We start from the raw sequence: 23,713 nt of genomic DNA on the forward strand, positions 1-23,713 counted from the left end.
ATAGCTAGTTAGTCAATGTAAAAAGAAAGAAAATGAGAACATTTGCATACATTTCTTTTTTCTTACAGAACACGTCTATTAATTATATATGCAATATCCACTATAGGTATTAGATAAACCAATTAATGATTGGTTATATTTTAAAAAGGCTTATTTTATCTAGTATGAAAAAAAAGTGTTGAGGAATATCTTATTGTAGCTCAATAATAGCAGTAGCTGAAACTGCAGTGCTGTGTCCCTGCTGGGCGGAGCTTCAAAAATGACCACATACAGCATCAATTACAATATTGAATGAAAAAAAGAAACATTTTACTACATTATTTCCCCTTTTCTTTGCTTAGTATTTAATAAAGGATCACTGGTGTCAGGCATTCTGGGCGTAAAACAAGAACTGTCATCCCAGGAAGACAAGGTTATTCATGCATACATGGGCATTGATCCAACCAGGCCCAAAGCATTGGTTAAAACAACAATAGGAACAATAAAGCCAATAGGAAAATCAGTATAACAACATAACCACAGTTCCTTTTCCATTCAGTCCCAAGTGCATTATGCAAATACAATGAACAGTGCTAAGCATATTCTTTCATATAAAAGTATAGATGTCCACTTTTGGGATTTTACTATTTTTCTATTAACAATGCTTTTTCACGAGGCTTAGGTTTAGTAATTACGAAATGAGTGATGATTTGGTCCTTTTAGCATTAAAGTATATCCCTGAGGGTTTGCACAGCTTTCAAAACATAAAACCGAGAAGAACTGAATTTATGGTATGTTTGTTTAAAGAAAATGCAGTGCTGGCTCATTAATAAGGACAAAATAGTCAAATAACGTCAAAGGATATGAGGAACTATGAACCACATTTCACTAAATGTCTCAACAAAAGGTATGGAATTCAACGTAAGAGCTAGAGTGTCTCAATAAAAATGAAATGCACTTAACCATATTCCTTCACGGAAGAATAACCTACAATTAAGGTTTGAACTTTCCCCCACATGCTAAGGGTGTATTCACACTTGTAGTTCGGTTCTCTTGGTTCTTTTGATAAGAAAACCAAAAAAGAAAATGAGACATTTAGTCCTGGTTTGCTTAGCGTTCACACTAATTTTACACCAAATCTAAAGATACAAAACAAAACAATAAATGGCTTTTATGACATATTTTGTCCCGTTTATGACATCATGTCCCGTTTTTGGTTCATTTACATGTCTTTGGTCCATGTTGCATTCATATTTAGTTTGTTTGGAAGTGGATCGAGACCCATCTTTTCAGGGGTCTGATTCTGCTTTTTGGTGCGCACCAAGGTTCGGATGGCAGCGTTCACACTTATACAATTGAACCGCACTAACAGAGCAATTCATTTTAATCAAACCAAACCTGGCAAGTGTGAACACACTCTAAAGTGTGTGATTTTTAAAAACGTTAAACAAACACTTCTCTTTGGGAAGCATCGTCCTGAGGTACATGGATTTGCATGAGCGCTTCTACCCGCTCCATGTTGGCCAGAGTTGGGGAAAGGTCTGGGACTGTGGGTGTGCAGGGTGAGGTTAAGAGAAAGTCGCAGTCAAAGTTTGCGAAGGGCTCCAGGGTCAGGCCTCGACGGGATTTGGCAGGCCGGTCAGGCCGGTTCTTCAGCTCCAAGATCAGCTCCATGGGGGTCTTTTGGAGCAGGTGGGAATCAAATGGCGTGCCGTGGAAAAAGGTTTGGCGCTTGAAGCGTTCCAGTGTCCGAAGGCGACGTATTGGAGTCTTACAAAGAAGCTGAGGAGAGAAAAAATGGGTTTAAATGATTGAAGTAATGCAGTTATTACTTAAAGGTGACTTGTGATTTGTTAAAAAGTGACATCTCAACACCAGGAATTAGTGCTCTGCCTTAATTTTTTAAAGGTCCTCACTTGTAAAGAATCACAAAAAAGAGAAATTATTGAGCTTAAATAGAGAGCAAATAGACTTTCCTGCTTCTCAAGTGTATCTCCTGAGAAAAAGTTATTAGCACACTGAAATAAAATGTAGGATTTAATTTGAATTTTTTTTTTTTACTTAGAAATTGCTATGAAAAAGAAACTGCAAGTAACACATTGAATTAAAGATGACATTTTGAAGTAGAAAGACTGAAATAGTAAAACTTGCTCCAATAATCTTAAAACAATTATTTTAATTTTATACAGAGTAATCTCATACGTTTCCCCCATAATTTCAGAAGGGATCTCAAAGTCTCAAACTGTTCAGAATCATCTGTTCAACCTGTCAAATCAAAAACTAATCTAAGCAATCAATTTTCTAAAGGGATTTTTTGAATGATTTTGAAAAATATTTAATATTTAGGGAATTTCAGAGACAAAATTGATACTACTTAGATCATTTTGGCGAATAAAGCTCCCCATCAGGTGTCCAGGTCTCACCTCTGTAAGCAGCAGAGCAAAAGGAGGAGAGAAGTTTTTTGGCATCTCATAAGGGAAGCAGCGTACTCTCCTCAGCATGCAACAGTGATCCGGTTCTGGGGACACTGGAAACTGAGGAGGGAGGGGGAGTTAAGAATGACTTGGCAGAAAAGACACATCACACACACGCAAACGTGTCATTTCCCCCACAAAAAAAAACAAAAAAAAAACACAATATGCAAATATATATGCATTTGTCCTCACCTTTCCAGTGGCCAGTGCGAAGAGGAGGATGCCGAGAGACCACCAATCGGCAGTGTGGTTGTAGGGACCACCGCTAAGGACTTCAGGAGCTGAAGAGACAGATTTCATGAGAATCTTGCATACATTCCACACATAGCTAGACATAAACATCCTTTCATTTGCTCAGCCATAAATATCATTTAGTGACTCGTTTGGCATTCATGTACATTATTCCACATATAATTCAAAGTAATTCTTTATTTGTTTTCATTTCTTGATTTAATTTACCCATGTATTGAATTGTTCCGCAAATAGTGAATGCCCTCCCTCCACGCTCAAGACGCCGGGACAAACCGAAGTCAGCCAGTCGTAGGTGGCCTGTAATAAGACAGACGTTTATTATTGATCATTTAAGATTATAGGTTATAAGGTTTCAATATTATTGTTGTAGAAGACTGTTAATTATTATTATTAATATCATATTATATATTTATGATTAGATGTTTGTCTTATGACCTTTGAATTTTTATAAGCTTTGATGTCATATTTCTCTTCAGCATTTTAACAAACAAATATTGAAATAACTGAAATATTACAATAGAAATGTTGTGAATTGGATTATTTGTTAATATTGTATTGCTATCACGATGTCATATTTGTGTAAATACTCTAGGCCTGTTCGGAAAGCGTGAAGCCTGGATGTTCTGGAAGATTCCATGTTTACATGAAAAAAGTGGACACATACTGCCCTCTACTGGAGTGACTAAAGAACACAGGCTGCCTTACCCTGATCTGTTAGAAGGACATTTTCCATCTGTTAAAAATACAACAGTGAATGATTTTAAGACATTCTTCTGATATTTTAGGGATCATATTTATTATCATTACATCATTATATAAAACAGTGTATTACCTTCACATCACGGTGGATGATTGCACAGTCATGAAGGAACCCTATAAACAGAGATGATACAACATGATTATTGTGATGAGCATTCATAACTACTGTACTTGAACAATAACTGTATTTATGTGCTTGACACAAAATTTTACTAACAGGATCAGTAAAAATCTATATAATATAATATAATATAAAATTTGGTCAGACTTTAGATTAGAGTCCGATTCTCACTATTAACTAACTATTAACTATGATGTTTGCCTCAATTAACTCCCAATTACTGCTCATTAATAGTTAGTAAGGTAGTTGTTAAGTTTAGGTATTGGGTAGGATTAAGGGATGTAGAATATGGTCATGCAGAATAAGGCATTAATAATGTGATTTATAAGTACTAATAAACAGCCAATATCTTAATAAAATGCATGCTAACAAGCAACTAGTTAATAGTGAGATTTGGACCCTAAAGTGTTTCCTTAAAAGGTAAATGTAAGACTTTTTAAAGAACTTTTCACGATCAAGTAAAGAAAATTTAAGGAATAACTTGAAGGGAAGACAATACGTCAACATGTTTCCCACATGTAACTGTCTAGGGAAAAACACAATGAGTTGTATTAGCAATACTTCACTGTTTAAAAATACAACTTTCAACAGATATCCGTTACTTTTTAATTCAGTATCTTTATAGTTGTGGTGTGGACTCTGCTATTCTTTTACATTTAGAATGATTTTTAGAACTATAACTTTATCGCCTTTAGAACGATTTCTACAAAAACCAGCACAACTGCTTTCAACATTGAGAAAATGAATAATTGTTACTTGAGCGCCAAATCAGCATATTATAATGATTTCTAAAGGTTCATGACACTAAGCATCCAAGATGAGCGTCATTGCTTACCTAAAGCAGAACCCAATTCAGCAGCAAACACTTTTACCACGTCCTCTCTGAACTGACCAATCATCACCCAGTATGTGTACAAGTCTCCTGTGCTGCAGTAATCACACACTAGAGAGGGAATAAACAGAATCAAATCACATCAACAGTGCCTGAATGTGCAAATCCCAAATAGAGATAAACATGAACACAAACATCCAACTGATACATGGAAAGGGCAAGTGAACACAGAGTAAACATCTGTCACTTTGGGAGATGACCAGATTCATAATACATCAGTCAAGACCATCTGTTTCTAACAGTTATGCCCTCACCCAGACCACTGACTGGTAAAACATCATGGTTTAGACGAAGTACAGAACATTCTGGCCTGGTTTCACAGACAGGGCTTAGATTAAGCCAGGATATGGCCTTAGTTCAATTAGGACATTTAAGTAGCTTTTATAAACATGCCTTAGAAAAAAAACATTACTGGCGTTTACTTGAGATAAAACAATGGCACTGACATAGTTTAAGATATGTCAATGCAAGTTGCTTTTAGTTAAAATCGCTAAAATCGGTCATTTGTTCACACTTTTACAATTTTCTACATGGTGAATGGCACATAGTGCACTATATAAGGGATAGGGAATGATTTAGACAGTGTAAACACTGGAGCGAATGAAGTCTGGTTTCACGTTAGTGTCACGTGAACCGCCACAGTCCAGAGACACGATACAGTGGATCATATGATCGAGTCGGCACAGACCACAAACATATCAGACCCATTTGAATTCTGCACAGAATGCTATATTTTAAAGCAATATGGGGGAGAAACGGCCAGAGATTAGGAGGAAACTGCAGCTTTAGCGAGCTCAGCGAGCCGTCTAAACTAAACGCTATTGGCTATTTTAAAAAAGGGTCGAAGCTGTTGGATATGTCCCGCCCTGTCTTAAATTACATCAACACATTGAATAATGCTGCACTTCAATTGGCCTTTAAGCCTTGTCTGTGAAACCGAGCATCTGCGTTATTAAATAGGATCTTAAGCTTTAAGATCCCAGTGATTTAAACAAATCCCAATAGTGATCTAGACTGAATAAAGTGTCAAAACAGTGCAAGCTGTGAATGAAGGAATCAGGTGGTAATCAAGTGGTGGTAAGGAAGTGACACGTTCATCGTAGCTTTAGCCAGGAGAAAGCATTCAAGGGGTGAACTGAACATCAAAGTAGAAGAAGAAAATTCACTTTCACAAATCCAGTCAGGATCACTGGGAAATCAAACACTGGGGAAAAAGGACTTGAGGTTTGGATTGAGGTGTCCTAAAAAATAGGAGTGTTACTAATGCTGCCTTCACGTGCTACCGGGATTTATCGTAAATATGAGTTTCCTAGATAAAAAGTATCTCAATTAGTATTTACCACTGGAAAGATCTGGGATAATTTTGATACCCAAGATCCCAAGTTGGGTGGTCTCAAGATGACAACACATGACGTTATATCCTGAGCTGTTCTGAATTATGCGTTTCTATGCGACCAAGTAGGAGCTCTCAAACAATTCCCATCTTACAAGCTGTATTTACAAGCTATTCGAGGACATGAACGCTATAAAAAGTTGAAATCACGTAATTACGACATGGCGTGAACGCACCTTTAACTCCACCCTTGATCAAACACACCTGAACAAGCTAATCAAGGTCTTCAGAATTACTAGAACATTACATGCAGGAGAGTTTGATCCAGGCTGGAGCTAAACTCTGCAGGAAGTGGATCTCGAGGGCCAGAGTTGAGAACCCGTTCTAGAATTCAAGCATTCTGGCCAGTCTAAACGAACTGATCTAATAAACAACAGTCTGTGGGTCTATAGATGGTTGCAGAGGTCTTGGATCCTGCTCCTGGAGACCCACTGTCCAGCAGAGTTTAGCACCAACCTCAATCAAACACACCTGAACCAGCTAACCTCACAACAATGTGCTCAGGATGACTTGAAGGTTGCATGTTGGAACTAGTGGACTAGTGAGATAGTGGGTTTCCAGGAGCAGGAACCTCATGAAATCAGCAACATGAAGTGTAGTTTGGGTAGTTCTCAGTCTCATACTTTGTAGACAGTGTGGCAGACAGAATCAGAGTAAGAAATGTAATTGAACTGTAAAGTGTGCATGGTTTATTTTACACATTCTCCTCCAGCATAGTATGTTGAGACAACTATAGTTCAGCCATTCCAAAGGTTGAAATAAAGTGGCGCTTCCAAAACATTAGCCGCGTTTCCATTGTCGGGTCAGGGCCGGGCTGTGCTAGTGCGTGCCAGGGCCAGTCGCGTTTCCACTGTCACTTCCGGGGCTTGATCGGGGCTTACTCGGGGCCAACGGCCAGGATTTCTGGCCCGTCGAATACCTTGGGCCAAAGCGGGCCAGCTCGGGCTAGAGGAGTGGTTACGAACAGAGGCGGAGTTCACCTGAGTCGGGAGACGGCAGCGCCGGATGATTCTGTCAGCATTGAAGACTTTTAAAATGATTTAACTCGCGTTCATGTTTGAATGCCTTCTGTTTGTGATGCAAAAGACTATGCGCGCTAACCATTACCATAGTAAAATAGTAAACGCTTGAAGATATGCATAGTAAAAAAAAATAGTGAACGCTTGAAGAAATCAGACAGATCATAAAGGCTATCACAGTCATGTTTTTATTTTATCTGTCGGTAGCCTACGTCTCGTCTCTTTATACCGGACTATCATAAAATAAAGCAACTTTTTTTTCAACTTCCTCTGTTTCTCTGACTGAAAATATCTGTATGGGAGTCGAGAGAGTGCTAAAGCTCCTCAGGTCGTATTTTTGGTGGCATATATTTGTAGAAATTATCATTCTTTCTAAATGTGATGTAAATATGTCCTGTAACTACCAGATAAACAGAAACAGACGCGACTGAAGAAGTAAGTGTGTCCTCTTTCTTTTGTGAAATAGACCTAACGCTGTAATTTATTTCTGAGTGACTAATGTGCAATTTTGACAAAAATTAATTAATTATGATCAATGTAGGCTATCACTTTTTATTGTAAACCTGTGGTAAAACATCGATGCTTGGGTTTTAAATATTCAAGTAAACAAAAAAATGCCAGCAAACGGACGCTTTTATCATGTTTGTTTTCAACGCTGTTTCCAGTGATTTCTGATTAGTTTTTTTCTGATAAAACTTCCATTTGTTGGTGAAATGATGGGTTAGTGTGACGTTGTTCCAGAGAGGCGTGTTACGGGCGTGTTTTAGTGAAGCGCTGTGGAGCTTCTGGCCCAACAGTGGAAACGCAGGCCCGGTGCTATTAGTCCGAGGCTATTAGCCCGGCACGGCCCGTTTAAAGCCCTGGCTCGCACTGGCCCGACAGTGGAAACGCGGCTATTGTTCTGTTTGGTTTTTGAGCATCCAGACACAGCAACATTTGCTCAACCAATTGAGTTTGGGGGCGGAAGTACCTGTTTGGCCAAATTATGTCGGGTGGGGGGTGTTTGGTAACCCTGTTTGACAAGAAGCATTTTTAAACTCTTTAGTTAATTTAATATTAATAATTATTAGGTGCATCGATTCTACAATAAAATGCCTGTAAACATTTTAACACGGATCATTCACAAATGTTCAAAATATTGGAGTCAGTTTTTCTTAAAAAAAACAACAAAAAAATGAATTATCAAGGGGGCATTAAACTGATCAAAAGTGATATTTAAGATTTTACAGTGTTACAAAAGATTGCAGTTCTTTTGATCTTTTCCATTCATCAAAGAATCCTGAAAATAAAATATATCATGGTTTCCACAAAAATATGAAGTAAAACAGTTTCCAACACTGATATTAATAATAAGAAATGTTTCTTAGCTCAAAAATCGGCATATTAGAATTAATTCATGAAGGATCATATGACACAGGAGTAAATTAAAAATATTATTTTTGATCAAATAAATGCAGTCTTTATGAGAAGAGCCCCCTTTCAAAAACATTCAAAAATCTCACCGACCCCAAACTTTGAAAAGTAGTGTATCATTTCAGATTACATGTCCTCTTCACAGCTGCTCACAGATTTGAAGTGGAATGGCAGTTTGTGAGAGCTCCAGGCAGATTTTCGTGTCTCGGTGGGGACAGGGCCACATGGCACTTTACGTGAGGGAAGACTGATTTAGTGGTGGGAAAGGCAGGAGGAGAGTTGGGGCAGGGGTGTGTTCTGATTCACTCACTAATGTAGATGTGTCGCTGGGTCTGCCAGCAGTCCTGCAGGTCGTGGACAAAAGGGTGGCGGACCTGACGCTGCAAGGTAACAGTTTGACAACAAGAGCACAGGCACAGTGAGTCACAAACCTCCGTGGGTTTTGAACTCGACCTCTTCATGTACCAGAGTGATAAAGAGACCTGCTAATATTCATCCTAGCTCTCTTTCAGTGAATTTGCATTCATTCCCTTTCTGTTGCTACTAAAACACACACCACCTCAATCTCCATAGTACTTATGACATAAGCTAGAAGTCAGTGCATGTAAAAGATGACACAGACCATTTAACCTAATGAAAATGAGGACATCGTTGAAAAGTGAGGACTTGGGCTCACCTGGACTATTACTTCCTCCTTTGACTGCTCCAAAACACCCAAGCGCAAAATCTCAGATTTTGGAATAACCTGCATTAGACAAAATAAATCACAAATGGCAAATGACCATTACTGTGTTACTATGACAGGCTGTTTATTCTTTCTCATGAAGATGAGGCCCAGGTCATATACATTACCGTTCACAAGTGTGGGGTAAGTACGTTTTTTTTTTTTTTTTTATATATATATATATAAATAAATGTATACTCTTATCCCACAAGGACGAATTAATTTGGTCAAAAGTGACACTGACAGTATTTCTATTTTAAATGAATGCTGTTCTTTAGAACTCCCTATTCATCAAAGAACCCTGAAAAATGTATTATGGTTTCTGCAAAAAAATATTAAGCAGCAAAAACTGTTTTCAACATCAATAAAAACGTTAAGAAAATTAATTAAGCACCAAAGCAGCATATAAGAATGATTTCTGAAGGATCATGTGACACTGAAGACAGGAGTATTGATGCTGAAAATACAGCTTTGCCATCACATGAATTACATTTTTTATATTCAAATAAATAAAAAGTTTAAAATTTTAATATGTTACAGTATTACTGTTTTTTTAATCAAATAAATGCTGCCTTGGTGAGCATAAGTGTCAGGGATACTCAGACACAGAAATGAGAGAGATGGAATATGGACACAACGGGAAAGTTTATTGAAATCCAGCAGGAACAACGGAGAACAGGTGTGTATTGACTTTGGCAGTTTGAAGCAATGGTTGACAGGATAATTTGGGTTTCTTAAGCCCTATTCGGACTGGATTAGTTTTACAAGGGTAGATGGAGTAATGTAATTTTACCACAGGACGTCTGTAATATAATTGGCCAATTCGCCCAGGATAAGAAATCTCAGTAAAACTAGCAGAAGTGGGAGGGGCAACTCGATTTACGCACCGCCGTCACCTTCCTGATATAATATGCACAAACACATATAATCTAAATAACCGTAAGTATATATATAACAGTAAGGTCTGATCGAACGATTTATTAATTATATTTATTAAATTCTAATTGGGTTCTGTTGGTAATAAGCACTTACCTAAAGCTAAAAGAAGTTTCGTGCCTCTGACAAGTGCTTTCGACCTTATTTTGATCTGAATGGTATGCGGAAAACACTTGAGTTTTGCCACAGACTTGACGTCGCACCGCCTATAACGCAACTGAATGCTTTTTCAAGCACCTCCATACTTGGAAAAACCACGGAAAAGTACTTCTAAACAGGAAATGACGGAATATTTACTGTTTTACTGAGTATTTACATATTTACAGCGGGTTCGCACAGGATTAGTATTACCTGAGGTAATTTTTCCGGACCTTTTTACAGAAGGTAAAAGTCACCATAATCTTTATTGACACTGTCCATAATGATTACTGAGATGGCACATTTGAACGGGACTAGAATAACAAAGAAGCTCTTGTAATAATTACTTTCCCCCACCTCTCCATGTTAAACTAATCCCGTCTGAATTAGGCGTTATCTGTTGCAGGCTGACAAGACGATGCACACAACCAATGAAGGAGGTGAGAAGCTGGGAATCTTGGAGGTAGTAATGGGGATAGACTTCACTTGTAGTTCACTTGTAGAAGACACTGAGATGACTTGGAGATTGCTATGTTGAAGCAGGTAAGTCTTCACAAGGTGAGTATCAAAGTAAGTTAGTTAGTCGTTGCTCTTGATGAGACCAGACAAAGAGCTGAATCCGAAATCGCCCCCTAAACCCTCATTCACTATTCCCAACGTTAGTCCACTAATACTGTTCACTTGAAGGAGTGAATGAAAACGAATGAGCGAATTCGGACAGCTGTTGAGCGTACATCGGTTGTACACTCGTTATTGCAGGACAATGTGGGATTAAATGAGTGCACTCAATAACGTCCACTATGGTTTCGGACACCACAAATGACTGTCCCCTCAAATAACGGCCTTAACTTTATGTTTAGTTTTAAGTAAGGGATAATCCACGGCTAGCTGTGCAATAAAAGATTTTGGAAGCACGACATGGAAGCAAATAACCACCTTACGCGAAGGGCATTTAAGGGCATTTATTGTTCCGAATATAAGACGACCTTGATTATAAGACATCCCCCCTTTTTCAAGATATTCTTTTTTTCCCGTGGATTATCCCGCTTATACCATGGTCATTTGAGAGGTAAAACTAATGGTTATTTTCGTAAGTTACGGCTCGTTACATCTAGCATTCTGCCCGCTTTGAATCAGACACAGAGATCAAGTAGTGCGTAAGTTACAATTTATTTGAATTAATGAATTATAACATTTATTTGAATTCATTATCAAGAGAGAGAGGAGAGAGAGAGCGATGATGCTTGTGCGAATTACCTGCGTCTGTTCAGTGTCTCTCCCTATTAACAATAAAGCTGTGAGTTTAATTACTTCAAAACCAGCGATGTTACCCCTTCATTACTATGTATGTCCTTTGTATGAATGTCTTTACATTATAATAAACCTAAAGGTTGGCAACTGAAAATAATCTCAAATATAAGATAGTTTTGATTTGTTTGACATTTTTTGTGTAATTGTCTGTTATATTTATTAGTTTTAAAAGTGTAAAATAGTAGAAACAATGAGTGAGTAGGTGCGTACAAATGTTTGATTGGCTTATAGACAAAGTTTTTACCTTAACTGCGTAGGTCTTTTGCTTCGACTTATCCTTGACCTTTAAAATGGGACCAAAAGATCCTTTCGCTATGTAACCCAGGACCTAGGGGTTGGACGATAAGATAAAATACTGTGAAAACATATAAAATAAATAAGAAACTGTTATGACTAATGAGTGAGGTTATTTTCACCTTTTGCCCTTGGCATCTCTCACCTGAAAATGTTCATGTCCTGGGACATTGCGGTGGGGGAATTCAGGCAGAAACATGTTGATAAAGCTCGGCAAACTCCATTCCATGCAGAGTTTCTCAGGACCCGGTAATGAGGAGACCAGGTGCTCAGGAATGGATGGCTCCTTGTCACAAATCATTCTATGTGATCCGATTCGTAATGGGTTGATTTTGCAGAGCCCAGCTGGGAGAGAAATACCCACAGCAGAGAGAAATCCCCTCCATCTGGATATTTGTGATTGCTCCTCCAACCCTGTGTTCTGCTGTGAATGAATGTCATTAAATAATCATTACATGGTTACTCATATTCCAGCAATGACCTATTTTTCAACATGCTCATTGGTGTTTCTGTATGGACACTTTGCAATCCCAGCAGTCATTATAGATCACCATCTTTAATTTTACATAATAACAAAAAACGTACTAGGAGAAAATAATGGGTTATAAACAACATCATTTAAGGGAAAAAATACATATTTCATGGTTAAAATTAATTGTTTTGTTTTTTTCATGTCCCAACACCCGTCAATTATGGATGAATAAAAATGGAAACATTTCTTACATTTTCAATTTACAAGTGTTAAAATGATTTTAGTGTGTTTTGTGTGATCTGGCATATGTGGTTTATGAAGACAGAAGTGTTTATGAGGACACTTCATGTGCCCTTGTAAAACAAAATGGATTAAAAAACATACTAAACTGTGTTTTTTTTTTACAAAAAAAAAATGCTGAATGTTTTCTGTGATGGGTACGTTTAGGGGTAGGGCTAGTGTAGGAGGAATATACAGTTTGTACAGTATAAAAATCATTAAAGGTGCAATAGGTGATCTGAGAAATGCTAACTTAGCATTCAATCCACTCACTTCAAATCGCCATCGCAAATTGCGTACATGAACGCGCTGATGATGTATGATGTCTGCGTTAACAGGCTGCGCAGTGGTATGCAAACACACGTTGACTGATAGAGAACACATGCTATCATTTCATTCGGACCGAATGCGATGATTGAACGTACATTTTATGGTCCTACGCCTTCCACAGACTATATATATTTATAAAAATACATTTAGACCGCTTAACATAGTGATTGCTATCAGGATATGAGGAGAATTTCAACCAGCATAACAAAAACGTTTTCTGTAGACAATCACTTATTGCACCTTTACATCTATGGAGAGTCCCCATAAACCATAAGCCAGTTTGTCTGTGTGTGTGTGTTTGTGAATAAAATACGCTTGTGTAAAATTTCCACCTCCTCGTGGGATGTTTTATTCTTTGTCATCATTACCACAACAAAATGATTTTAAACTCATGCTCATGGGTACAACATTAAATAATAAAATTATAATGCAGTCCATGGCAAAATCAAATAGTCAGTATTACCCCAAAAAGGTTCAATTGTGTCATTACTGCATCATTGACGGTGACCGTGTGTAGTTAGTTGTAATGATGAATTTAAGAAAAACAAATGTGTATAGTTAGTTTGAAACAGATAATTATGGCATGCATTTAAATGTGTGTGTGTGTATAAATTCAAAAGTGCCTATAGTAAAGGAATCACTTTAATATTCATATAAATTAAAGGATGTTAGTCATACTCCAATGCCACAGCTTGTCCTTTGGCTTTGCTTTCAGTTCAAATCCACACAGATGTGAAATGACTCATGAAATTATTGTGCATTCAGAAAACAGTTCATACACGGACACAATTTATTGGTCATTACAGTAGGTAAATAAATGTTTTAAAATCACTGTAATGCCCTGCTTGTCAATAAAAAACAGCTTCTGCAGCTTCATAAGACCTTAGTTGTATATAAAATAACTATACATATATACATTTATATGACATACTTATCAGTAGCCTATAATGTGTGACTTACATTGCCCTATTAAGATTTGGCTTTTAAAATAAACGTACTCACTGCTATACTTTTACAACTGGAGATCAAACATAAAAGTAGCCTAACACATGCACAGTGAGCAGCCATCCTGAACACATGGTTTCTTTCAGCAAAGTAACTTTTTTCCACCATTCATAATAAGAAAATAATAAAAAGACTAACCTTGCTGTTTTTGCTAGCATCGGCACCCATCACATTTGTCGCTCAGCGTGAAACATTAGTTGAATCTAGTGTTCATCCATGTTGTCGCCTGTAGTTTCAGTGACAGTGAGTGACAGCACTACCTATGTGCATAACTGTTCTAATCGCTCAAGTATGGACAGGGCAATGGCTTTTACATTGTGTCTTACACTGAACTATGAAGTCGAACTCATTTTCCATCAAAGCGTTATCGGTCTGACAGATATGGCGACAAAAACAAGATAATCTCCGATGGAGTCGACGAATACTGCGCATCCTCCCACGCGCGTTGCTGTCACCCAATCATATTTTTTGCTGAGTTTTTAGGCCACGCCCACTCGAGCGACCTCTCAAAATAGTATCAGGAGCAGTCCGGGCTGAATTATTGACGCCTAGTTACATCCAGTGATGAAACATGACGCTATTAAACATTAAACAATATAGGATCATGCTTCCAGTTAATTTACAGTTTTATGACTGTGTTGTTATTGCATTAGCGTATAAGCTACTTGTTGATTTTTTTTAATCTTGTTTCTGGGGAGCCACAGCACTGCATATTTTTATGTCTATCTTTTTTGACAGGATTGGGACACTTTTGCCATTGTCCCAATCAACCTGAATTCACCCCTAGTCAGTTTAGTTGCTTTCCTGGCGAGCTTATTTAAAGTTATACCTACAAATTGTGCCGTATAAAACTCAAGATAAATGTTGAAATGTATTTCTTTGTGCTCAAGGAGTAGATTATGGACATTGCTATTTTAGTATAATTGAGAAAGATTTGATTAATATTTAGAATTAATTAAAAATTTTATGTATTAAAGTTTTAGCATTTTTCAAATTCTTATTAGTTCTTGTTTTTAAAAAAAACTTTATTTCATCTTTATTTCAGTTTTAGTTATTTTAGTAGGCTACATCAAGTTTAACAAGCCTATATGAAAATGTTGCCTATAGTTTAATTATTTTTTAATATTTTATTTTAGTTCAGTTAATTTATTTCAAGTAGACCTAACAAAAAAAAATGTTTAGGTTTTAAACTTAGATCACTATAATAACCCATGGTTCTGAATTATTGTATTTGCGTTTTTGTCAGTTACTGACAATGCTTTTTTCATGTCCTGTGACAACTGATCTGTTCAGCAGATTGCATAAGACAAGGGATTGGATTATCTCTGTGTTGTTGGTATACGACTGAACAGTTGGTATGACTGAGTTTATGAAAACATGCTGTCTATGAACCTTCAATATATTTTTAACATTATTTCTGATTCATTGCCTAGATTTTTTTTAATGTTTTGTTGTCTTAAATTTATTGATGACAAAAAGAGCAGTAGTACACTACAATAAAAAAGACAATACAATTGATTTATTTTTTTACATACCAGTTTTATGGTAATTTGACAAATAATAAACATGCGTCACACAGTCTCATGATACAGTTTAGCTTTAAATCCTCTCTCTGTCTCTGTTTTTCTTGTTCACAAATACATGCACAAGTCAAATGCTTCAGAATAACAGATTATAACAGTAGCTGCATAATTGCCCATAATGCATGAACGATGATGAACGCAATGCTGTAATCATTCTTCTACAAAGAGCAACCATATGTGGCCCCTTTAGACCACAGGTGAGGCACAGAGGAAATATTAAATAGCAACATTTACACAGTGTTGTTACTCAAAAATTTAATCAACTGGGCCTAGGCTATGCTGTTTTAACTGATTCACTCTTGATATTTCATTTCAATATTTCTTTAAACGATACACACTAAAACATGAATAAATGAATAATTTAGATCAAAATATTCCAATATTTTGGATAAAAGGTGCTTTATTATACAATTTGTGATATGAATATATATATATATATATATATATATATATATATATATATATATATATATATATATATATATATATATAATCTTCAATAATGACATTAATTTGAATATTACATTATGAAACTTTGCATTTTTCCCTGCATAGGATTAAGGTTTCCCCACTCTTGTAATTTTAAACCACTAAGCAAACAACAATAAATGGGAATCGAATCGAATCAGTGAAAAGTTTTGTGGCAATGTCATGAAGCAAACATTTCTATTAGAAGATATTTTAGAATATTTTATTAAAGGAAATTTTGCCCAAGTTCTAGTCTATTTTTTATGAATAGGTAATACTACAATATACCCTTCCTATGGCTAACGCATGGCTCGTGAATATTAATTAGGTAAATACTGCTTGTCGTTCAAATACAAATGCGTGACTTATTAATATTAAGCGTCCGCCGTTCAGCCTTCGCCATAGTAATATTTGTAAATTCGCATCCCGGAAGTTCAGTTGTCAAAATGGCGACGCGCATTGCAAGCATGAGATTCTTGTATCCAATATTTCAACCAGCTTTGACATTGCGATGCAATGCAGTAAATATCAAACGATATGTACGTAGACGCACATCTGTATCTGGATTAATTTCAGTGAATGAGTCGATAGAAAAATCGAAACAAGTCGTCAGTCAAACCAATGAACATTCGTTAAAAGACAACATTTTCAGAAACCCCGAAAAAGCGAGCATTCAACGACCCGAGATTGCTACAAATGTCAGCCAAAGTGACAACAACTCGCATTCAGTTCAGTTCTCACAATTACGTCGGGAAAGGGTAATTAATGTAGACCGCCATGTCGCTGCTCAATCCACATTCTCCCGTTTCGGAGAAGTTGATGGTTTGCTGTTTGAGAAATCACAGCCTGGCGACAAATGTTTGACGTGAGTGATACTCTTTATCAGACTTTATTGATATTGTTACTTCCTGTGCCTGAGAGCAGCCTACAGAGACTAGTCTAATATCAAGTGCACTAATTATGTTTTTGGCTAAAGTTTAAGACAGAAAGAAGTGAGCAACAATTTTGACAAATATCATTACAATGATATATAAAACTATTTTTACATGAAACAAAAAAATGACACAAAAAGCTGTTTTGCTCTACGTGGAGCTTGATATCAAGTTCAGCAATGTCATGCAATTGACTCAGTTACTAAATATTGAGGATTCTTTATATCACTTTTTTAAAAATGTTAAATTGTGCTTACATTTTTGGAAAAAATATATTTTTTTTTACTTTTTCTGCAAAAAATAATTTAAAGATAACATTGAATATTAAGTAAATTATTTGTTATGTGCATGAAGATAAAAGTATTGGCAATTTTGTAAACTTTATCATTCTAAATGGCAAATTCTTTATTCATAAATGCAGAATGTAACAAATTTGCTCTTATAATGAAGCCACTTAAAAGAATAGTTCACTTAAAAATGAAAATTCTGTCATCATTTTCTCACCCTCACGTTGTTCCAAACCTGTATGAATTTCTTTCTTCTGTTTAACACAAAAGAAGATATTTTGAAGAATGTTGGTAATCAGTTGAAGGTAGTAGCCAATGAATTCCATAGTAGGAAAAAGAAAAATACTATAAAAGTCAATGGCTACCGTCAACTTCTGGTAAGCAACATTCTTTAAAACTTCTTCTTTTGTATTCAACAGAAAAAAGAAACTCATAAAGGTTTGATGAGGGTGAGTAAATTATGACATTTTCAATTTTTGGTTGAACAATCCCTTTAAGGTTATGAAAAAGAAAAAAGGTATGGTAAAGTACTTTGAATCTGTATTTGGCATCTTGTGAATGCCGTTGTTGTTTGTTTAATCCCATCTTTGGAGTTACCGACTTTGGTGCCTGTTTTTATGCAATACTACATTCTTTAATTAAAAAAGACTCAGTTGCTAATAATACTAGTAGTAACTAGTTTTTATGCAACAAATGTGCAAGTAAGTGTTATAGTCCCCGTATTTACTACAAATAATGTTGCATTTAATCTCCATTTCATATACAGGAAGTTGGTCAACATAGCTCGATCTAAGAAGCTTCGTGAGCAGCAAGGTAAAGTTGTTCTGGAGGGAAAGCGTCTTGTTTGCAGTGCTCTAGATGCAGGGGCTATAGCACAAACTGTTTATTTCAGTTCTGTGGATGCACTGCGGGAGCTTCCCCCAGATAAACTCAGACGTACCAGCATTGTGAAAGTTAGGATGGAAGATCCTAAAATCTGGTCTGATCTTGACACCTCGCAAGACATAATAGGTAAGAAGATGTAACTTAGTTATCAATAAAAAATAAATTGTATTGCTTATACTGCAGCACCTTAATCTGAAGGATGGTTTTTGCAGAAGCCATGTGTGACGTGACATTCTCTAATTGCAGCCATATTCAAACGGCCTGAGGCTTCCCATTTAACATTCTCACAAGAAAAGTATGGCAAGCCTGTGCCTCTGACATTGATTTGTGACAACATGAGGGACCCAGGAAACCTGGGCGCAGTGTTACGCTCCGCCGCTGCCGCAGGGTGCCAAACTGTACTGCTGACTAAAGGTACCAGCAAAGCTTTTGTTCTGAAGTTTTGAAACTTTTCTCTTCCAAAGAATTAAAGGATTAGAATTAGAGTGATTTCTTTAAGGGGCAGTTAAAGGGGTGGTTGATTATGATTTCACTTTTCTAACTTTAGTTAGTGTGTAATGTTGCTGTTTGAACATTAACGACATCTGCAAAGTTACAATGCTCAAAGTTCAAAGCAAAGGGAGATATTTTCTTTAAAATAAATTGCTTTTTAAGGACTACAGCAAATGGCTGGTAGGGGCTGCACAACATTCCTCCTGGGTTAGTGACATCACCAACCCTAAAATTGACATAAACCCGGCCCCGGGAACGCGATTTATAGATTATCAAGACAGAATATGCTAATCAATGACTAGAAGATAACTACACATCAGCAACATAAATTCAGCAACTAACCTGTCCTAGAAACTAGAAATGTCCTGTTGCTTCTACATGTTGTCTCTCCATCATTGACTCCGTTGACATCATCTGAGTCCGGTTTGAACATAAAAGGCTAAAAGTTTTAGACATTTTCAGTGCGTGTGTGTGAGGTAAAAGGACACAAGCTGTTGAAGCTCCGCCCCCTGTGCCGGGAGCAGCAGCTCATTTGCATTTAAAGGAACAGACACAAAATGGTATGTTTTTTCACCCTCAAAAAGTGACAACTTGTGGTAACATGCTATATAAAAATATCTGTGGGATATTTTGAGCTAAAATTTCACATACACACACTGGGGACATTAAAGACATATTTTACATCTTGTGAAAAGGGCATTATACCACCCCTTTAACATAAAGTATTCCTTTATTTGAACAATAACAGCTAACAGTATATAAACATACTCGTTTTATCAGGGTCAATGACAAACAAGTGTCCATGATAAAGAAAATAAAAAAATCTTTTCAAATTTTACTTTAAAACACACGTGGCAAGATTTAGGGATTTACTCATTGGGCCCTATTTTAACGATCTGAAACGCAAGTAACTTTGTGGGCGGATCTCCAGCGCTGTTGCTATTATACTGGCAGGATAAATGACTCTTGCGCCCAACGCAAATCTAAAATGGGTTGGTCTGAAGTAGCTACATTACTCATAGGTGTGGTTTGGGCGTAACGTGAAATAAACCAGACCAGAGCATCATCTCACATTCCCTTTAAGAGCAGGCGCGCTTGTTCCATGGTGGATTGCTATTATAAAGGCGGATTTGGAGCAGTTCACAGCCGAGGAGACCAACGTTCTCGTCAGGGCCATAAAAGACAGAAAAGTGACATTGGGAATGGGAAAACCCACCCAAATAAGCTCAATAAGGCATATAATAATTTGGGTAAATGTGTAAGTTAGATCTATGCCTATTTTTTCACATCTTCATGGACACCACAATGATTTCCCTCATGTGGAATATTTTTCCTTGTAAGTATGGTTTGCAAATAATGGCAACTGCTGCGTCTGTGTAGATGAGAGAAGCAAAGTGTATGCGCGTTGTGCACACGCTACATTATGGCCAAACATGCGCCCTTAAAATAGCATCTGAACGCGCCACTGAAAACACACCACTGACTTTAGACTAGGTTTTTCCTGGTCTGTGGCGGAATTGTTTTCTGGAACTGCAAAATAGCACCAGGGAACGTATGCGCCGGAACATGCCTCCTCTTTTCGCTGAACTGCCCCCGGAAGCGCAAGTTCATTCCCTAATTTACCGACGTGCGTCTGTGGAGGGAGAAGTCCGCTGTGCGTTGGGTGCAAAATAGGAATGATACATGCGTCGTTGTACAAAGTCACTTGCGCTGGGTGCAAGATAAGGCCCTTTGTGTTCATGTTGCTTTCTTATGGTTTTGAAAAACCTTATTCAATTTTCATATCAAAAGTTTAAATTTAGTGATTCTAAAAATGTTAAAAAAGAGAGAAAAAGTAATAACATATTTTGTTATTAACATATATATATATACATGCATACATACATACAAAAGTTGCTCTTTTGATTTAAATGGGCAAATGCTTAAGAGTCTATGATTGGATTATTATTGCAGTGATTATGATGTTTCTAGCATGTTATATTGGGAACAGTTCTTCTAACCCTAATTGATGGAGTGTGTAGCTTTTCATTTCTTAAACAACCATGTTAGAAGACACATCATGGCCATATTCAAGGATGACAATGTCAAGATTCATCAGGCTCAAACTGTGAAAGAATGGTTGACAGGGAGCATGAAGAATAATTTTCACACATGAATCGGCACCTCTGAGTCCAGACCTTAAAATCATTGAAAGTCTTTGGGATGTGCTGGAGAAGACTTTACAGAGTGATCGACTCTTGCATTGTCAATACAAGATCTTGACCAAAATATTATGCACTTCTTGATGGAATTAACATCACAACATTTATGTGCAAGAGTCAAGCACTCTGTAAATCTTCCTAGCACATTACAAAGACTTCCAATGAATTTAAGGTCTGGACCTTAAACATTCTATGTTTACATATGGTTTATATTGTATTTTACAGTGATAATAATGTTTTATTTTAAAACAATAGGAACATGATATTGTTTTTAAAAAAATGTTTTGTTTATAATTCAGGATGTGTGGATGTTTGGGAGCCCAAAGTTCTTAGGGCAGCCATGGGCGCTCATTTCCGTCTCCCTATAATCCCAAGCCTAACATGGGACGAGATTCCAAGTCACCTGCCTAAAACAGCAACCATTCACGTAGCCGACAACTGCAGTACCACCATGACTGAAGATGACCATACTGTAACCCCTAAAAAACTAAAAAAGCCATCTGATTACGGTTGGGTCAGAGGCCATCAGCACCCAAGGAAGGTGGAATATGAGGATGGCGATTTGTCTGGTTTTGAGGATTATGATAGTCGCAAATCCCTTGAGACTCGGTATTATTACATTGACTGGGTTGCTAGGCACACAGGCCTCATAATTGGTGGAGAAACGCACGGTCTGAGCCGGGAGGCTTTGCAAGTGGCTGAGAGGACTGGTGGGCGGAGATTACTGATCCCCATGGTACACGGTGTGGACAGCCTGAACTCGGCCATGGCTGCAAGTATTTTGCTCTTTGAAGGACGGAAGCAGCTGCTGTCTCTGGCTGAGAAGATAAGAATTTGACAGAGACCACAGCCTCATGAAATAAAGACACTAATGCCAGTGCCGTGCAATCCTTACATAATCGTTATGTAATATGAACGCATCTGTGTGCTTTTCTGTGACATTTAAATATTTGTATGCAAATTAAAGTCTTTATTCTGATTAGGGTTTCATTCATTCATTAAACAAAAGAAAATGGAAAATGATTTTTGATTTATCAGATATTTCAAAAAAGAATAAACACTGTAAATATAGCACAAAATATTAAGAAAACAAGTGAAATATATACTGTAATAAATATAATTGACACAAATCCACTTGAATAATTGTACCACATGCATTCTTCCTCAGTCAGATGTTTAACTGAGCTGCATTCGTTTCAAAAATCGTATATGCTTTCAAATTTCTACCGTATGAACTTTCTCAGAAAGTTTCTTTATATCAAGTGCACATTCTGCATTCTCTCAGTGAGAAGTTAGACTTTAGCACGCTCTCTGTGTCTTCATGTATTATTTATTCAGCCGATTCCTTCTCTCCTTGGGCTTCTCCAAACAGCAGATGCAAGGCTCTGCAACTGTTGCATTATTTACGTGCCTACTAAACTATGTAATCTCAGGACATTTTATGTGTTTGTGTCTTAGTTATTGTTTGTATGGAAATATCAACCGTAATATATCATGAAATTTGACATCTGTAATACTTCAGGTTCTTAAATTTAAAAGATTTGTCTATCTTTATAAAGGTGAGAAGTAACTAGGCTTTTTAAGTACTTGCAGAATAAAGCCACTAGAGGCTGCAAGTGTACTGTATTTTGAGTTGGAAACATGGTGTGTAGTTAATCAACAGTGTTCACTATTCTGCATACAATCTTTTATTTGATGTGTGATGATATGTTTTAGTGCTTTTTGTGCTGGACACCATGTGTCTTTGGTCCTCAAGCTGGCTGGTTAATGCACATAAAACAAAGCTGACTACAAGAGCAATGATTGCCCACTGTAACCAAGTGTCAGTGTGCATGTGAGAATATGATGATCACTGCTTACTGATGAAGTGGAATGAGGACCCAGCTGTTGATTAGGAGGGAAAGAGGAATTCATTACAAGGTAATTATGTGTCATCTAAGCTGTAATTGTGGCGAATCCATCCATACATGCATACGTAGTACTGTCCTGTCCATTACACATGCTTTTCCACTCTCATTTTCCATAAAGGATGCCAGGACAGAAAATAGGAACGCATTACATGTGAATGACCAATGGATCAACAATGGAAAGCAGGCACAGTGATCAATAGAGAAATTGATTATGTAATTTAGGCTCAGTTGCATTGCCTGTTTCAGCTCTATTTATAGTAGGCCTACTGTTCTATATGACTAAAACTTGAGCGGTCACATCTTTTCACATCTTCATCTTTTGGGTCAAAAGAATTTTGAAAGCTTATTACAGTTTGATAATTACACTATTCAACACTTTTAATGTAGTCGGTCATTATTGTAAAAAAAAAAAAATGCTTGTACAAGCTTCTACCAATAGTTGAAATACGGAGTTGCTCACAGCAATTAATCTAAACCAGACCTGAACACAAGCCTATGGCAGTAGTGTACCAAAGGGAGCTGGAGAGGCAATAGAGAAGGGATCTATATCCGTGAAATACCATTCTGCTCTGTTAAATCCCCGTTCCAACCTTCGAGTAGCCTGGGGATCAACCCATTCACAAGGAGCATAATCCTACTTCAAACCCCAATATAACAAACTGGTGAGGAGGAGTGAGGGAGGAGAAGTTTCCATTTCCATACTCAAGCTCTACTTGTGCTTAGTCCATGCTAGGGAGCTCAGCCCTACTTCAACTCCCAGTTGATGAACTGGGCAGGGCAACAGATTATTTAGGCTCAATCTTATTTATATTCCTAAGGAGCATTGCCTTGCTTTAATACCCAATCTGATAGATTGGGGAGGGGGCGACAGGTGAGAGAATGGACATAGTCCACATTCAGACTGACCTGTTGAGCTATGCTCATTATCCTGTCAGGGAGCCCAACCCTACACGGGGTCTGGATTGCAAGGTGCAGTCACTTGACTCTCATCCCTAAAGAAAAGAGCCAAGCGAGAGCGGAGATCTCTCTCCACGTCCATAACAGTGAGTGAATTCAGCTCCCTCGAGATGAACACGCTCGCTCTACTCCCATTGGCAAGGCGGGAGCCTTCAAAGAGGATGCAGTGCCAGGGGAGAGATAGCTCACAAACAACTCCTCAACCCA

At 37.3% G+C, this 23,713-nt stretch overlaps 2 protein-coding genes across 2 annotated transcripts; one reads left to right on the forward strand and one right to left on the reverse strand.

The window, feature by feature from the left end:
• Nucleotides 1–281: 281 nt before the first annotated feature.
• Nucleotides 282–14,191, reverse strand: rskrb (ribosomal protein S6 kinase related b). Its single transcript, XM_084136550.1, has 12 exons — nt 13,930–14,191; nt 11,851–12,129; nt 11,656–11,739; nt 8,979–9,047; nt 8,613–8,682; nt 4,421–4,528; nt 3,538–3,578; nt 3,411–3,438; nt 2,913–3,002; nt 2,646–2,734; nt 2,403–2,513; nt 282–1,761 (listed from the first exon to the last, which is right to left on the reverse strand). The coding sequence occupies exons 1-12, from the start codon at nt 13,957–13,959 to the stop codon at nt 1,423–1,425; spliced, it is 1,338 nt and encodes a 445-aa protein (XP_083992676.1). The 5' UTR covers nt 13,960–14,191; the 3' UTR covers nt 282–1,422.
• A 2,078-nt stretch (nt 14,192–16,269) lies between these two features.
• Nucleotides 16,270–21,618, forward strand: mrm3b (mitochondrial rRNA methyltransferase 3b). Its single transcript, XM_084136642.1, has 4 exons — nt 16,270–16,707; nt 17,828–18,072; nt 18,193–18,360; nt 20,939–21,618. Exons 1-4 carry the CDS (start codon nt 16,289–16,291, stop codon nt 21,475–21,477), a joined length of 1,371 nt encoding a protein of 456 aa, XP_083992768.1. The 5' UTR covers nt 16,270–16,288; the 3' UTR covers nt 21,478–21,618.
• Nucleotides 21,619–23,713: the final 2,095 nt, after the last annotated feature.

This window comes from Abramis brama (genome assembly GCF_963993115.1).
Source record: "Abramis brama genome assembly, chromosome: 15".
In the NCBI taxonomy this organism is placed as follows: domain Eukaryota; kingdom Metazoa; phylum Chordata; class Actinopteri; order Cypriniformes; family Leuciscidae; genus Abramis; species Abramis brama.

Bases quoted from the DNA above. Each gene is read 5' to 3' on its own strand.
- rskrb (XM_084136550.1), bottom strand. From the start codon at position 13,959: ATGGGTGCCGATGCTAGCAAAAACAGCAAG. The intron at 4,529-8,612 runs GTGAGTGAATCA...TTCCCTCTCTAG, and splicing joins CCAGCGACACATCTACATTA to TGTGTGATTACTGCAGCACA. The intron at 2,514-2,645 runs GTGAGGACAAAT...CTCCCTCCTCAG, and splicing joins TCGCACTGGCCACTGGAAAG to TTTCCAGTGTCCCCAGAACC.
- mrm3b (XM_084136642.1), top strand. From the start codon at position 16,289: ATGGCGACGCGCATTGCAAGCATGAGATTCTTGTATCCAATATTTCAA. The intron at 16,708-17,827 runs GTGAGTGATACT...TTTCATATACAG, and splicing joins CCTGGCGACAAATGTTTGAC to GAAGTTGGTCAACATAGCTC. The intron at 18,073-18,192 runs GTAAGAAGATGT...CTCTAATTGCAG, and splicing joins CACCTCGCAAGACATAATAG to CCATATTCAAACGGCCTGAG.